Source organism: Capricornis sumatraensis, chromosome 4 (genome assembly GCF_032405125.1).
Source record: "Capricornis sumatraensis isolate serow.1 chromosome 4, serow.2, whole genome shotgun sequence".
NCBI classification, from domain to species: Eukaryota; Metazoa; Chordata; class Mammalia; order Artiodactyla; family Bovidae; genus Capricornis; species Capricornis sumatraensis.
In genome coordinates, this window is record NC_091072.1 from 80,210,601 (window position 1) to 80,227,983 (window position 17,383).

The 17,383-nt window shown below is 39.0% G+C and overlaps 1 protein-coding gene across 1 annotated transcript in view; it reads left to right on the top strand.

Annotated features, from left to right (window-relative positions):
• Positions 1-17,383, top strand: part of NELL2 (neural EGFL like 2) — a 388,326-nt gene that overhangs the window by 148,130 nt on the left and 222,813 nt on the right. The window contains exons 11-12 of the mRNA XM_068970314.1: positions 10,374-10,465; positions 16,457-16,559. Coding sequence (XP_068826415.1) covers positions 10,374-10,465; positions 16,457-16,559 — 195 coding nt within the window. The remainder of the gene's footprint in view (positions 1-10,373; positions 10,466-16,456; positions 16,560-17,383) is intronic.

The window sequence follows — 17,383 nt, forward strand, 5'->3', positions numbered from 1 at the left end:
TTGATTTAGAAAAAACATCTATTTCTGCTGTATTAACTATGCCAAAGCCTTTGACTGTGTGGATCACAGTAAACTGTGGAAAATTCTGAAAGAGATGGGAATACCAGACCACCTGACCTGCCTCTTGAGAAATCTGTATGCAGGTCAGGAAGCAACAGTTAGAACTGGACATGGAACAACAGACTGGTTTCAAATAGGAAAAGGAGTACGTCAAGGCTGTCTATTGTCACCCTGCTTATTTAACTTATATGCAGAGTACATCATGAGAAACACTGGACTGGAAGAAACACAAGCTGGAATCAAGATTGCTGGGAGAAATCTCAGTAACCTCAGATATGCAGATGACAACCCCTTATGGCAGAAAGTGAAGAGGAACTAAAAAGCCTCTTGATGAAAATGAAAGAGGAGAGTTAAAAAGTTGGCTTAAAGCTCAACATTCAGAAAACGAAGATCATGGCATCCAGTCTCATCACTTAATGGGAAATAGCTGGGGAAACAGTGGAAACAGTGTCAGACTTTATTCTTTTGGGGGCTCCAAAATCACTGCAGATGGTGATTGCAGCCATGAAATTGAAAGACGCTTACTCCTTGGAAGAAAAGTTATGACCAACCTAGATAGCATATTCAAAAGCAGAGACATTACTTTGCCGACTAAGGTGCGTCTAGTCAAGGCTATGGTTTTTCCAGTGGTCATGTATGAATGTGAGAGTTGGACTGTGAAGAAAGCTGAGTACCGAAGAATTGATGGTTTTGAACTGTGGTGTTGGAGAAGACTCTTGAGAGTCCCTTGGACTGCAAGGAGATCCAACCAGTCCATTCTGAAGGAGATCAGCCCTGGGATTTCTTTGGAAGGAATGATGCTGAGGCTGAAACTCCAGTACTTTGGCCACCTCATGCGAAGAGTTGAGTCATTGGAAAAGACTCTGATGCTGGGAGGGATTGGGGGCAGGAGGAGAAGGGGACGACAGAGGATGAGATGGCTGGATGGCATCACTGACTCGATGGACGTGAGTCTGAGTGAACTCCAGGAGTTGGTGATGGACAGGGAGGCCTGGGGTGCTGCGTTCCTGGGGTCCCAAAGAGTCGGACACGACTGAGCGACTGAACTGAACTGAACAGTTAACTATCATGTTGACTCAAAATGAAATAACTGCCATTGTACATGGGGTTTTTAAGAGCCCTCCCAGAGAAAATAAAGATTTCAAAAAACACCATATGAAAACCACTACTTTATACAACTATGTCCTTAAGGGACAGCTTAAACAACCTAAAGATCACTGATACCTACTGCTTTCAAAGATAATTTTAAAGAAATCATAAATCCCATTTCTCTTTAAGTGACTTATACTGGTTTTCTCCTGATAGTTATAATTTTCAGTTTTGTGTTATATTATTTTTAAAGGTGTTGATACCAATAGGGAAATTTAGAGTAGACTTATGTGTTTTCAATTCAGTAATGAACAGGGAAAGCTAGATATGTAATGAGTGAGGAAATGTTTAGAAGTGAAATATGTCTTTTTGCTTTTATATTCTAAAATATTGTTAGATAGACTTGGGTATTTCTTTCTACAAAGCTTCACAGAAGTTGATTTAAATCTCATTAGAGGGATCTACATTTTTAATCTTTGCATTAATGACTAATAAATCAGGATTTTAATGTGTAATATATGGCTGAATTTTACTGGCTTCTTGCACTTATCCATTTCTCAATCTGTTCTATAAATTCCTTTTCACTTTTTACAACTGATGACTTTCAAATCTGAGTCTGTAGTATTTTCTGTCTTCCTATTTCTTATTTGTTGTTAAAATGGGGGTGGTGAAGTGAAAATAATTCACATTAACTGCTTTTGCAGATATTCTCTTAATTATGGTGCCAAAACTGTGTAATTAGTGACACTTAATATAGCCTTGGTAAAACATATATACCAAATGTTATAGCATTGTATTGAATTTACCCAAGTTCTAATTAATTTTCCTACCTATGTCTGAATAGGCTGTTAATTGGACAGCTCTGAGTGACATAATTCACATGATGTGAATATACCCCCTCATACCAGCGTATACCAGAGTTATAGTGAATACACAGTTGGCATTGGTTAATATTAATAATAATACTAATAATAAGGGTAACTACAGTCATCTGGGTTAGTCTGACTTCAAGGGGGGGCTCACTTCTTAGTCTGAAAAGTGAGAAGACTGTATGAATGAATGAATACCCACCCCTAGAAACCTTGTATCTTGAAATATGTACCTGTAATGTCCTCAGTAAATCGCTTAGATTAGGTCTTTGAAGTTCACTTCACTTTAGTCACTCAGTCATGTCCGAGTCTTTGCTGCATGATGGACTGAAGCACCCTGACCCACAGGGCTTGTTCAAATTCATGTACGTCGAGTCTGTGATGCCATCTTACAATCTCATCCTCTGTCACCCCTTCTGCCTTCAGTCTCTCCCAGTGTCAGGGTCTTTTCGAATGAGTCAGTTCTTTGCAGCAGTTGGCCAAAATATAGGAGTTTCTGCTTCAGCATAATCCTTCCAATGAATATTCAGGACTGATTACATTTAGGATTGACTGGTTTGATCTCCTTTCAGGCCAAGGGACTCTCAAGAGTCTTCTCCAAAACCATAGTTCAAAAGCATAAATTCTTCAGTGCTCAGCTTTCTTTGTTGTCCAACTCTCACATCCATACATAACTACTGGAGAAACCATAGCTTTGACTAGACGGACCTTTGTCAACAAAGTTATGTCTCTTCTTTTTAATATGTTTTCTATGTTGGTCATAGCTTTTCTTCCAAAGAGCAAGCATCTTTTAATTTCAAGGCTGTAGTCACCATCTGCAATGATTTTGGAGCCCAGGAAAATAAAGTCTGTAACTGTTTCTATTATTTCCCCATCTATTTGCCATGAAGTGATGGGACCAGATGCCACGATCTTTTTGAATTTTGAGCATTACTTTGCTGGCATGTGAGATGAGTGCAATTGTGCAATACTTGGAACATTCTTTGGCATTGCCTTTCTTTGGGATTGGAATGAAAACTGCCTTTTCCAGTCCTGTGACCATTGCTGAGTTTTCAAATTTGCTGGTGTATTGAGCTCAGCATTTTCACAGCATCATCTTCCAAGGTTTGAAATATCTCAGCTGGAATTCCATCACCTCTACTAGCTTTGTTCATAGTGATGCTTCCTAAGGCCCACTTGACTTCACATTCCAGAATGTCTGGCTCTAGGTGAGTGATCACACCATTGTGATTATCTGGGTCATGAAGATCTTTTTTGTACAGTTCTTCTGTGTATTCTTGCCACCTCTTCTTAGTATCTTCTGCTTCTGTTAGGTCCATTTCTCTCCTTTATTTTACCCATGTTTCCCTGCAATGTTCTCCTGGTATCTCTAATTTTCTTGAAGAGATCTCTAGTCTTTCCCAGTCTATTGTTTTCCCCTATGTATGTATGTATGTATATATATATTTTGCATTGATCACTTAAGAAGGCTTTCTTATCTCTCCTTGTTATTCTTTGGAACTCTGCATTCAAATGAGTATACCTTTCCTTTCCTTCTCTGCCTTTCACTTCTCTTCTTTTCACAGCTATTTGTAAGGCCTCCTCAAACAACCATTTTGCCTTTTTGCATTTGTTTTTCTTGGGGATGATTTTGTTCACTGCAGCCTACACAATGTTCTGAGCCTCTTTCCACAGTTCTTCAGGCACTCTGTCTATCAGATCTAACGCTCAAAATTCTTCAAGCAAGGCTTCAACAGTACATGATATGAGAACTTCTAGATGTTCAAGTTGGATTTAGAAAAGGAGAGGAACCAGAGATCAAATTGCAAACATCTGTTGGATCATCGAAAAAGCAAGAGTTCCAGAAAAACATCTACTTCTGCTTCATTGACTACTTTGTGTGGATCACAAAAAAACTGCAAAATTCTGAAAGAGATGGGAATATCAGACCACCTTGCCTGCCTCCTGAGAAATCTGTGTGCAGGTCAAGAAGCAATAGTTAGAACCGGACATGGAACAACTGATTGGTTCCAAATTGGGAAAGGAGTACGTTAAGGCTGTATATTGTCACCCTGCTCACTTAACTGATATGCAGAGTACATCCTGCAGAATGCTAGGATGGATGAAGCACAAGCTGGAGTCAAGAATGCCAGGAGATATGTCAATAACCTCAGATATGCAGATGACACCACCCTTATGGTGGAAAGCCAAGAACTGAAGAGCCCCTTGATGAAACTGAAAGAGCAGAGTGAAAAAGCTAGCTTAACACTCAGCATTCAAAAATACAAAATCATGGCATGCAGTCCCATTACTTCATGGTAAATAGATGGGAAAGCAATTTAAACAGTGACACACTTATTTTCTTGGGCTCCAATTTCATTGCAGATGGTGACTGCAGCCATGGAATTTAAAGACACTTGCTCCTTGGAAGAAAAGCTTTGTAGATAGCATATTAAAAAACAGAGACATAACTTTGCTGTCAAAGGTCCGTCTAGTCAAAGCTATGGTTATTCCAGTAGTCATGTATGGATGTGAGAGTTGGACCATAAAGAAAGCTGAGCACTGAGGAATATATGCTTTTGAACTGTGGTGTTGGAGAAGACTCTTGAGAGTCCCTTGGACAGCAAGGAGGTCAAACCAGTTAATCCTAAAGGAAATCCATCTTGAATATTCATTGGAAGGATTGATGCTGCAGCTGAAACTTTAGTACTTGATCATTGATACTAAGAACTGGCTCATTAAAAAGACCCTGATGCTGAGAAATATTGAAGGCAAGAGGAGAAGGGGACGACAGAGGATTAGATGGTGGGATGGCATCACAGACTCGATGGACATGAGTTTGAGCAATCTCTGGGAGTTGGTGATGGACAGGGAGGCCTGGAGTGCTGCAGTCCATGGGTTCGCAAAGAGTTGGACACAACTGAGCAACTGAACTGAACTGAAATTGAAGGAAGCAGGGAAAACACTGGAGAAGGCAATGGCAACCCACTCCAGTACTCTTGCCTGGAAAATCCCACGGGCGGAGGAGCCTGGTAGGCTGCAGTCCTTGGGGTCGCTAAGAGTCAGACATGACTGAGCGACTTCACTTTCACTTTTCACTTTCATGCATTGGAGAAGGAAATGGCAATCCACTCCAGTGTTCTTGCCTGGAGAATCCCAGGGACGGGGGAGCCTGATGGGCTGCCGTCTATGGGGTGGCACAGAGTTAGACACAACTGAGGCGACTTAGCAGTAGCAGCAGCAGGGAAAACACTAGGGCATTCAGATCTTTGGGAAAATTCAGTCTAATTAGCAGAATTCTGCTGTATAATGGTAAATGATTTGGACATATGAATCCAGAGTTATGTCACAAGAAACTTAATGCTCTGTACACACACACACACACACACACACACACACACAGAGACATACAGACACACATATCCCATGACTAGGGAAGAAATGAAACCTCTGAATATGAACATGTGAAGGCAATTATATTAAAGAGGAAACCAATACAGCAAAATGATTATTCTTTTGTTGGTTTGTTGAGGAATTGATTTACTTTACACTGTGCTGGAAATGAGTAAGAAGAGAGGTGCAGTTCAGTTGGGGAATTCTAGAGACTTTCTTGCAGTCAGTGTGGTAGTCACAGTGATTATTCTTATTTATGAGGCTTTGTCCCTGACACCTGCTGGGACTGGCCTTGGTTAAAATGGGAGCATGAATCTGATCTGCTTCCTTTCCTCTATTTTAGCACTTGAACAGCCCAGTTCCTCCATTTTGCCTTCTCCTTGCCTATGGACCTCATTTTGATAAGTTGTCTGGATTTTTCTTTAAAATAGATCTGTAGTTTTTAAATTATTTTTTAATATAAATTTATTTATTTTAATTGGAGGTTAGTTACTTTACAATATTGTGTTGGTTTAGCCATACATCAACATGAATCCGCTGAATTGCCAGTCCAGGTTCGATGCTTGATACTGTATTTTTCTTAATGTCTCAGTTTTCCCTCTTCAAATTTTATTTGCACTAGGTTCCACTGTCTCATGCTTGTTCAAGCAGCGTATCTTTGTAAACTGTTTCTCTTCGTGGTCTAAACTGCATTACTATGATAGCCACCAGTGCTGGGGGCTGGTGATTTCTTCCTGGGAAACCCTTGCTCTCAGTTCTGTCTCCTTCTCTGCTCTACTCTGTGTCCTGTAAGCTAGACTTCTGCAGGCTACTATACCGTGGTCTCCTTGCCAGCAGGAAATTGGAAGGCCAGAGGAAAGAGTATGTCGTGTTTGTTCTCTACACCTTCTCTGCACCAGGCTTGGTTTCTGGTGGTACCTATGTCTTTGGTGATTTCGGCTCCCACTGAACTGCCTCTCACTTCATAACTCTGGCTCATCCTTGGGTCCCAGTAGAACCATTTCCCCTCCTTGTTCCTTATCCCTAGGGTGATGCTGACTTGTTGCTGTTGCCAGAGTTTGGCAACATCTACAGCACTTTTTGTTTCCTCAGCCCTGATCCAGTTATCCCTTCCCATTTCATCAATGAATCTCCTGTATTTACATCTCGGTCATGAATGTCTCAATTACAGCACTTGAGCTTGGTTTTCATTATAGTTATTTGTGTACACATCTGTCTTCTCTACTCAGCATTAGGGCGTGAATCGTGTCTCTTTCGTCTTAGAGTCCTAGTACCTATCAGACTACCTGGCATATTAATAGGAGATCAGTACATGCTTGTTATATTCATTAATAAATTAATATGACATTTACTCCTGCAGTGTACTCCTTTTGCCCAGAGCTATCCTAATTGTATTTTGTGGATTCCTTGTAGTATTTTTAGGAATGATTAGGAATATATATATTTCTGACTTTCTTAACATTTACTGCTCAAGAACCTAGGGAAAGCATATCCTGATAACATTACTAGATATTTGAAGTAAACCTTAGAATTAAGGAGAATCACAACAGTTGATTAAAAATCACTCACTTTGGATTCTCTCTAAGCTAAGCTCATCCTGTTTGTGCTCATTGCTTGAAACAGAATGAAGCAATTGTGATCTCATTCGTTTTGTTCTTCTCCCTCAGCCAAGCTCTATTTGGTGCCCTATTGTCTCACAAGTTGCCTGTTTGAGTCTTTTGAATTAAGAGTTTAGAACAGAAGGTCCATCTGCTCTGCATGAATATTAAATTATCATAAAACTTTGTGTAAGAAGTATTTACCCTTGTATTTTGAACAGCATTTATTTTTCCTTCTGTTCTAAGAAAAAATTGGAGCATCAGTTTTTTTTTTTCAACATATCCTTGGATTTGAATAGGCAGCAGTTATCAAGTTGTATAATATTGACAGAATAGGCCTAGGAACCTTTGATTGGCAGGTGATGAAGTAAAATTTTATTTATTCTCCTTATTGAAAAATGTGTAGTAGTTATTGATATAATTGAACACACCATATGCCAGATCTTGTTATTTTGAGGTTATACAATCTCATAAGGAAAAAAAAAAAAACTCTCAAAAATTACATATTGGAGAGGCATGTTTTACAATCAATCAGATTCATTAAGTCAATGCACATGCTATTTTAATTCATAATATGATAGATAGTATGCAACTGATAAATCTGTAGTTTCATTTTGAATATTCAGGAGTGAGCAAGCTTCAGCCCCAGCTTTTAAGTAATATAATTTATGCAAGTAAGTGTATTCTTTTTCAGCAAGCTTCAAAACTTTTAAAGCCAATTTGACAGTAATGTATATTGTGTAGTGAAATTTGCTAATAAAAGCTGAGTAAGGAGATCGGGTGAAGGATGGCATTTTAAAATGTTATCAGTTCAGTTCAGTCGCTCAGTCGTGTCCAACTCTTTGCAACCCCATGAATCGCAGCACGCCAGGCCTCCCTGTCCATCACCAACTCCCGGAGTTCACTCAAACTCATGTCCATCGAGTCAGTGATGCCATCCAGCCATCTCATCCTCTGTCGTCCCCTTCTCCTCCTGTCCCCAATCCCTCCCAGCATCAAAGTCTTTTCCAATGAGTCAACTCTTTGCATGAGGTGGCCAGAGTACTGGAGCTTCAGCTTTAGCATCAGTCCTTCCAGTGAACATCCAGGACTGATCTCCTTTAAGATGGACTGGTTGGACCTCCTTGCAGTCCAAGGGACTCCCAAGAGTCTTCTTCAGCACCACAGTTCAAAAGCATCAATTCTTCGGCACTCAGCTTTCTTCACAGTCTAACTCTCACATCCATACATGACTACTGGAAAAACTATAGCCTTGACTAGATGGACATTTGTTGGGAAAATAATCTCTCTGCTTTTTAATATGATATCTAAATGTGTATACTTTCCATTATTTAAATGTGCATCTTTTAAATAATCAGTTAACTTTTGAGCAAAAATGAAAGTTGGATTAAATATGAATATTTGAACAACCATATATAAATAGATTAAATATTGCTAATAGAACTATGTTTAACTTATTTGTTATAAATTTTATAGGCAAAGTCATACTTTTAAAGATAATGGGATATATAAATTCTGAAGAGGGACTTTATTCTAACTCACACAATGGAATTAAAAGGAAATGTCTACACCCATTTTGTAAAATCCATGTAGTTATAAAGGCTTCCCAGGTAGCACTAGTGGTGAAGAACCTGCCTGCCAGTGCAGGCAGGCATAAAGAGTTGTGGGTTCAATCCCTGGGTCAGAAAGATCCCTTGGAGGAGGGAATGCCTACCCACTCCAGTATTCTTGCCTAGAAAATCCCATGGATGAATGAGGGTGGTGGGCTACAGCCCGTGGGGTTGCAGAGTCAGACATGACTGAAGTGACTTAGCATGTAATTGAATATTGGTTTTAGCAAATAGGGTTAACAAATTGCATGTGTCTTTTTCTTTTTATCAGATGACCACTTCCTCTGGTCTTTTGAAGTAATTCGCTTGGGTTGATCTAGGTGTCATGAAGTTCCAAAGCATACAATATTAACTGCCCTTTGAAAGAAAAACAGTACAAATTTGTGAAAAAAGTTGGTTCAGAGTCATAGAAGGGAGTCTAAGCCAGAGAAGGAAGCTGAAAGTTAAGCTTAAGTAGCTTCAGGATAAATCTGTTTCTATTTAGGTGATGAATCAACATAGGTGCTGAAAAATATTCATTTCAAAATAAGCATTTCAAAACAAGCAAACGGTTTCCATCAAGTAAATGTGTGTGTTGTAAATATTTTGAAATTTTCAAAACATTATTTCATACCTTCTATGAATTTTATTAATTAAAAATATCTTCCCTGAGTCTGAAGTTTTGTTTTGTTTTAAATTTATGTAACTGTAATGCATATGAGGGGGATTCCCTGGTGGCTCACTGGTAAAGAACCTGTTTGCAGTGCAGGAGATGTGGGTTCAGTCCCTGAGTCAGGAAGATCATCTAGAGACGGAAATGGCAACCCATTCCAGTATTCGTGCCTGGGAAATCCCATAAACAGAGGAGCCTGGCGGGCTGCAGTCCATGGGGTCACAAAAGAGTCACACACAACTTAGTGACTAAACGGCAGCAACAACAATGGGTGCAAGGCAGGATGTGACAATGGATGCAATGGCAGATTCAGACCTTTCAACATCTTAAATAGGGAGCCCTAATCCACGTGTTGGAGAAGGCAATGGCACCCCACTCCAGTACTCTTGCCTGGAAAATCCCATGGACGGAGGAGCCTGGTGGGGTCGCTAAGAGTCAGACACGCCTGAGCGACTTCACTGTCACTTTTCACTTTCACGCATTGGAGATGGAAATGGCAACCCACTGCAGTGTTCTTGCCTGGAGAATCCCAGGGACGGGGAGCCTGGTGGGCTGCCGTCTATGGGGTCGCACAGAGTCGGACATGACTGAAGCGACTTAGCAGCAGCAGCAATCCACGTGTACTTATAAATAACCCCAACCCATAAAACATAAATATACATATATGTACTGAAAGTAAAATAGTTTCTTTCTAATTTTCTGTCTTAAAATTTAAAATTCTGCAGTGGTATATAAAGAATGAACTTTTCTCATATTTGTGTTGCCCCTGAATCAGTAGCTGCCTTGAGCACCTCTTTAATGTGCCCTTAAGTGTGACATCATCTAGCAGGCAAGTAACTTGCTTAGAGTCTACTTATCAACACCCCGTTTCTAGATTTTAATTCTGACTTGCCATTACCTCTCATCCATGATATACTTTATTTTCCTCTTTGAATTTAATAAGCATGAATGTAACTTGGGCCTACAGGTTACTTATGCTGGATTAGATTTAGGATTATGTTACTCAGGCACCTTGAAAAATCACAAGAACTTGAAATATTGAGACAAAATGATGTGAACATCTATAAGCTATTTTTCATAACAAAACATTAATATATATATATTTGTATTTTTTCTTCTAAAGCCATATGCCAATTTCAAGGACGGACATACTTTGAAGGAGAAAGAAATACAGTCTATTCCTCTTCTGGAGTATGTGTTCTCTATGAGTGCAAGGTAAGGAAATTCTTCATGTGTGTTTTAAAATTCTTTCAATTATGTAAACATAGTAAATGTCTCTTTAAAACTCTGACTTCTGTAATACTTGTAAAACTTCTTCAGCAAAGAGAAAATTTTTAAAAATTTAAGGTATTAATTATAACTCAACTGTACAGAAAATTCTAATTGTTTTTGCAATCATGTAAATTAGTGATTGTAAAATAATTTTCCCAATAAATAAAAACCCTGTTCTGTCAAATCAAAGTTTTATGAAGTTGTCTTATGTTTTCTAAATACAAATCACCTCCTTGTTTGCTGTTTTGAAGAAAATGTAGATAAATGTAGACTCAGCCTGTTGTCATTTTAGTTTTGACTCATGTGGCAAATATCATTCCGTCCAATTAAAGACAAAATTCAACTTGCCTAATAAAAATTAGCTATTCGATGGAGATAGACTAATATTGATCTTAATTTCTTTGGGAGGGATATTTTAATTGATTTGAAGAAAAATGCTTTATAGATGTGCTACCATGGTCTCTTGAAATATGCTTCTGAACCAAACGTAACTCATTTTAGCTCTGCTTCTTGACCTAATTGAAAAAGTAAATATGTTCCATAATACTGTTAACATATACCTTTTGTAAACTATCATTTTGTATTCCTTTACCGTAATGTTCTATTTCAAGCTATATTCTATTTAAAGGAAACTGTCTACATATAAAAGTTTCTGCTTTAGGGTTCATTTATATTTGATCACTGATTTTCTTCTTAAATGCCTCCTGTACTTGGTTTCAGAGGATGATTTAGTATGTATAGATTATGTAGAAAATTAAGATAAGTTATTTACTCTGCTGGCAATACACTGTGAGAATTCATTTTATTAAATGTTGATGAAAGGAAAATCTTCAGAATCTTGCCAAGATAAATTGAATCTGAAAAAAGACAGCATCTTAAATTGGAGGACTATGGGGATAAGCATGGAGGAGACATAAAATAGCAAAACTGTGACAGATTTGATATCCAGAATGTGAAAGCTCTGATTTGTTCATGTTCATTATAAGGTATTCTGGCTGCTCCATTTGGCTCTAAACCAGCTCTCTCATGTTGTAGGTTACCATCTTAAAGATAAGGGAGCTGGGGCATGGGCACATTAACACAACTGCTGAAGCTACATTTCAAGTTTGGGTTTTCTCATGAGCATCTCTTCACGATGCTGTTTTGAGAATAGATTTAAGGGACTGGATCTGATAGAGTTCCTGATGAACTATGGTCAGAGGTTCCTGACATCGTACAGGAGACAGGGAAAAGGACCATCTCCAAGAAAAACGAACGCAAAAGACCAAAATGGCTGTCTGAGGAGGCCTTAAAATTAACTGTGAAGAAAAGAGAAACGAAATGCAATGGAGAAAAGGAAAGATATACTCATTTGAATGCAGAGTTCCAAAGAATAGCAAAGAGAGATAAGAAAGCCTTCCTCAGTGATCAGTGCAAAGAAATACAGGAAAGCAATAGAATGGGAAAGACTAGAGATCTCTTCAAGAAAATTAGGGATACCAAGGGAACATTTCATGAAAAGATGGGCTCGATAAAGGACAGAAATGGTATGTACCTGACAGAAGCAGAAGATATAAAGAGGTGGCAAGAATACACAGAACTATACAAAAAAGATCTTCATGACCCAGATAATCATGATGGTGTGATCACTCACTTAGACCAGACATTCTAGAATGTGAAGTCAAGTGGGCCTTAGAAAGGAGCACTATGAACAAAGCTAGTGGAAGTGATCCAATTCCAGTTGAGCTCTTTCAAATCCTGAAAGATGATGCTGTGAAAGTGCTGCACTCAATATGTCAGCAAATTTGGAAAACTCAGTAGTGGCCAGAGGACTGGAAATGGTCTGTTTTCATTCCAATTCCAAAGGAAGGCAATGCCCCCAAATGCTCAAAGTACCACATAATTGCACTCATCTCACACGCTGGTAAAGTAATGCTCAAAATTCTCCAAGCCAGGCTTCAACAGAATGTGAACCGTGAACTTCCAGATGTTCAAGCTGGTTTTAGAAAAGGCAGAGAAACCAGAGATCAAATTTCCAACATACGTTGGATCATCGAAAAAGCAAGAGAGTACCAGAAAAATATCTATTTCTACTTTATTGAATACACCAAAGCTTTTGACTGTGTGCATCACAATAAACTGTGGAAAATTCAGAAAGAGATGGGAATACCAGACTACCTGACCTGCTTCTTGATAAACGTATATGCAGGTGAGAAAGCAACAGTTAGAACTGTACAAGGAAAAACAGACTGGTTCCAAATAGGAAAAGGAGTATGTCAAGGTTGTCTGTTGCCACCCTGCTTTTTTAACTTATATGCAGAGTACATCAGGAGAAACACTGCGCTGGAAGAAGCACAAGCTGGAATCAAGATTGCCAGGAGAAATATCAATAACCTCAGATATGCAGATGACACCACCCTTATGGCAGAAAGTGAAGAAGAACTAAAGAGCTTCTTGATGAACATGAAAGAGGAGAGTGAAAAAGTTTGCTTAAAGCTCAACATTCAGAAAACTAAGATCATGGCATCTGGTCCCGTCAGTTCAGTTCATTTCAGTCACTCAGCTGTGTCCGACTCTTTCCAACCCCATGAACCGCAGCACGCCAGGCCTCCCTGTCCACCACCAACTCTCGGAGTCCACCCAAAGCCATGTCCATCGAGTCAGTGATGTCATCCAACCATCTCATCTTCTGTCGTCCCCTTCTCCTCCTGCCCTCAATCTTTCCCAGCATCAGGATCTTTTCAAATGAGTCAGCTCTTCGCATCAGGTGGCCAAAGTACTGGAGTTTCAGCTTCAACATCAATTTTTCCAGTGAACACCCAGGAATGATCTCCTTTAGGATGGACTGGTTGGATCTCCTTGCAGTCCAAGGAACTCTCAAGAGTCTTCTCCAACACCACAGTTCAAAAACATCAGTTCTTCGGTACTCAGCTTTCTTTATAGTTCAACTCTCATATCCATACATGACCACTGGAAAAACCATAGCCTTGACTAGACGGACCTTTGTTGACAAAGTGATGTCTCTGCTTTTTAATATGCTGTCTAGGTTGGTCATAACTTTTCTTCCAAGGAGTAAGCGTCTTTTAATTTCATGGCTGCAATCACCATCTGCAGTGATTTTGGAACCCAGAAAAATGAAGTCAACCACTGTTTCCCCATCTATTTCCCATGAAGTGATGGAACCAGATGCCATGATCTTACTTTTCTGAATGTTGAGCTTAAAGCCAACTTTTTCACTCTCCTCTTTCACTTTCATCTAGAGGCTCTTCACTTTCTGCCATAAGGGCAGTGTCATCTGCCCATCACTTCATGGCAAATAGATGGGGAAACAACAGAAACAGCGGCTGACTTTATTTTTGGGGGCCCCCAAATCACTGCTGATGGTGACTGCAGCCATGAAATTAAAAGACACTTACTTCTTGGAAGAAAAGTTATGACCAACCTAGACAGCATATTTAAAAGCAGAGATATTACTTTGCCAAAAAGGGTCTGTTTGGTCACACAGAGTTGGACACGACTGAAGCGACTTAGCAGCAGCAGCAGCAGTTAAGGCTATGCTTTTTCCAGTGGTCATGTATGGATGTGAAAGTTGGACTATAAAGAAAGTTGAGTGCCGAAGAATTGATGCTTTTGAATTGTGGTGTTGGAGAAGACTCTTGGGAGTCCCTTGGACTGCAAGGACATCCAACCAGTCCATCGTAAAGGAAATCAGTCCTGAATATTCCAATGAATATTCATTGGAAGGACTGATGTTGAAGCTGAAACTCCAGTACTTTGGCCACCTGATGTGAAGAACTGACTCATTTGAAATGACCCTGATGCTGGGAAAGACTGAAGGCGGGAGGAGAAGGAAACGATGGATGAAATGGTTGCATGGCATCACCGACTCAATGAACATGAGTTTGAGTAAGCTCTAGGTGTTGGCATGGACAGGGAGGCCTGGTGTGCTCCGGTCCACGGGGTTGCAAAGTGTTGGACATAACTGAGCGACTGAAATGAACTGAACTGAACTGAGGTCTCACTATAGAAACGGGGACTGGAAGGCTTGGAGTGAGATACAGCAACACCAAGGAAATCAAGAGAAAAGTTACATCAAGGAAGGTGGAAATTTTGTCAGCTGGTTCCTAAGTAACATCTAACTGAAATATCAGCCCTAAACTTTAATATTGTGAGGGCATTTGAAGATTCTCCATTTTCTGTGTGTGATGTTTTCATTTGACAAATGTGTTCCACAATACTGACCATTATGATTTAGAAATTTTCTGAGATGGTTTCCTGTTTGATTTTAAAATACCTAAAAAGTGATTTTATATTCAATTAGGTGAAACTTCTGGGTATAGTCAACTCTCCATGTTCTTAAAAAATATTGTGTGAATGAATAAATGTTACCTTTTATTTGCTCAAACAAAACACACCAATTTACTGCCCTCTCATGCTGTGCTGTCCAGTAGAAATATGATGCAGGCCATACATGTGATTTTTATTGGCTAAACTTTCTGCATACAACCCCATATAGCCAAAATATTATCATTTCCAATGTAATCAGTATAAAATTAATGAAATATTTTATAGTCTTCTATAATGCTGAATCATCAAAATCTTGCACGTGCTTTACATTTACAGTGTTTGAGTAACATGTAGCTAGTGGGCATGGATTCTGCAGCACAACCCTCCCTGATCTTCATCAACTTTTATTTTTCTCCCTCAATTCTTGACATTAAGGATGTCCAGTGTTTCTTCTCCCTTCATGCCCCTGAACTTCAGTATTTTACATAGTTGACAGCTCTCTTGGGCTTCCATTTTCTGGGCCATCAATTCTAGTCCTTCTTTGTTCTTTTATTGTCAGTTTTGTGACCTTGAAAACGTTTCCTGGGCAGTTTGTGAGCTTAATAGTAACACAGAAACACACCCTGGTCCTGAAAATAAGATGATCAGAATGGATATTACTGTCACACCAAAGGAAGGATAGGGTTTGACTCCCACTGTATATCTGTCTTCTGCCACTTTCTTGATAAGAGATTATTGTGGCATGGAGAAGATCCTTTCCATCAATAAACCAGGAAGAGGGGGATATTGAAGTTATTAAAACTTTTTCTTCAATAGAAGCTTATAGAAATAACATCTAAAAACCTGAAGCTATTGAGCAGTATTAAGATGGAAGCCTTCCATTTCCAATGATTATTTTATTTCTTATGCACTGGTAAGCATAATACAACAGTTTATGACTCTTGTTCTTAAGAGACTAGAGGTTGACAGTTTAGAAGCAAAATGTTTGCTTCAAGGGCAGTGCTACTCCATTTATCAGAAAAGTGTTCTGTATTTTGGTTTTCTCTTAAAGTTTTATCTACTTTAGTGGCTAGAACTATAATCATTTTGTATTAATTTATTCATTCACTCAGGAACTTTTTTGAGTAACAATTATGTGCCAGAAAATACGTGAGACATTCATGCGCAAGAGACATAAATCCTGTCCACATTTCTGTTTTTGGAAATGTTTTGTGAGAGATCCACAGCATTCCTTATCATATTCACTTAGTATCATCTCTTTAACAGTTTGGAAACTTTGAAGTGAGAATGTTTAAAAAGTCCAGTTTTTATTTATTGCTTTTTCAAAGTGAGCTGTTAATCAAATTCAAGCTATCTGCCACGATTGTCATCTGGATGTTAAATATGTTTTAAACTAACAGAATCTCTCAGGATAACTCTAATGTTTGGAAATTGAAGGCATGCTTCCATTCCCAAATCTGCTTGTCCCTTTGAAAGTCTTTCCAATTGTCATTTGATATCATTTTGCAGGTGAGTCTGTGACCTATGCAGAGGTCCTCAGGATGAAAATTTTATTATTATGTTTGAAGAGATGTCTTTAACGCTACATCTGGAAACTTAGGAGTTTCCAGAATTAGGAATTAGTCCTAACTGATAAGTTTGAAGCATTTATTTTCTGTTGTCCAACAGGACCAGAGCATGAAGCTGGTTGAGAATTCGGGCTGTCCCACTCTGGACTGTCCAGAGTCGCATCAGATTACCTTGTCTCATAGCTGTTGCAAAGTCTGTAAAGGTAAGGGTTTTTGGAAAGTAAGATTTACGTGCATGAGTCATTCTAGGAGGCAATTTCTCCTGACAGGAAATACAAATTTTATAGGGAAGTTATTTCCAAAGACTATGGAATCAAACGAGATGCTCCCATGCCTTTCTGCTGGGTGTCTTGTACCTGGCTCAAGGTCTAGGTTTCTAAACTCTCTCTGTGTATTGGTTCTGAGTCAGCATGACGTTGTTGAAAATATACAGCAGTGCTGAGTTTTTTTGGGGGAGGGGAGGCGGATTTGCTTTGCTTTTCTCTTCAGTCTGTTTTGTAATTGACTTAGCATAATTCCCATGTTGGCTACTTCAAATCCCTCTCTTCACAATTCCACCCTCCTTCACTGATAGGCTTCTACATCACTGAGAAGAGAGAGGCCATCAAACATGCATTGCTTGTTCTGCGTTGCCTTTGTGATGATAGACCTACAACCAATAAGTAGAAGGAACTTAGATTTTTAGTTTGATATTAAAAAAACAGTAAAATTTGAGATATTCAGAAATGCAGTGGGCGGCCCATCATCAAAGATTCTTAAATTTGGTATTTTGTTGTAGATTCAAGTGTTAAACTAAAGGATTGATTATATGGAACCTTTTATGATCCCTATCAATCATGAAATTATGTGTGCCTTCTTGCATTATCTTGAAATCATGTATTTGTAAATCTGTCTCCTTCATTGAACTTTGCACCTTGAGAGCAGGGCTGGGTCTTTATCCTTGTATAACACTTGGAATGTAGTTGGGACTCATGGCTCATGTAGTTGGTGTTACATTAACAAAGTGCCTTATATGAGCTACTAGCAC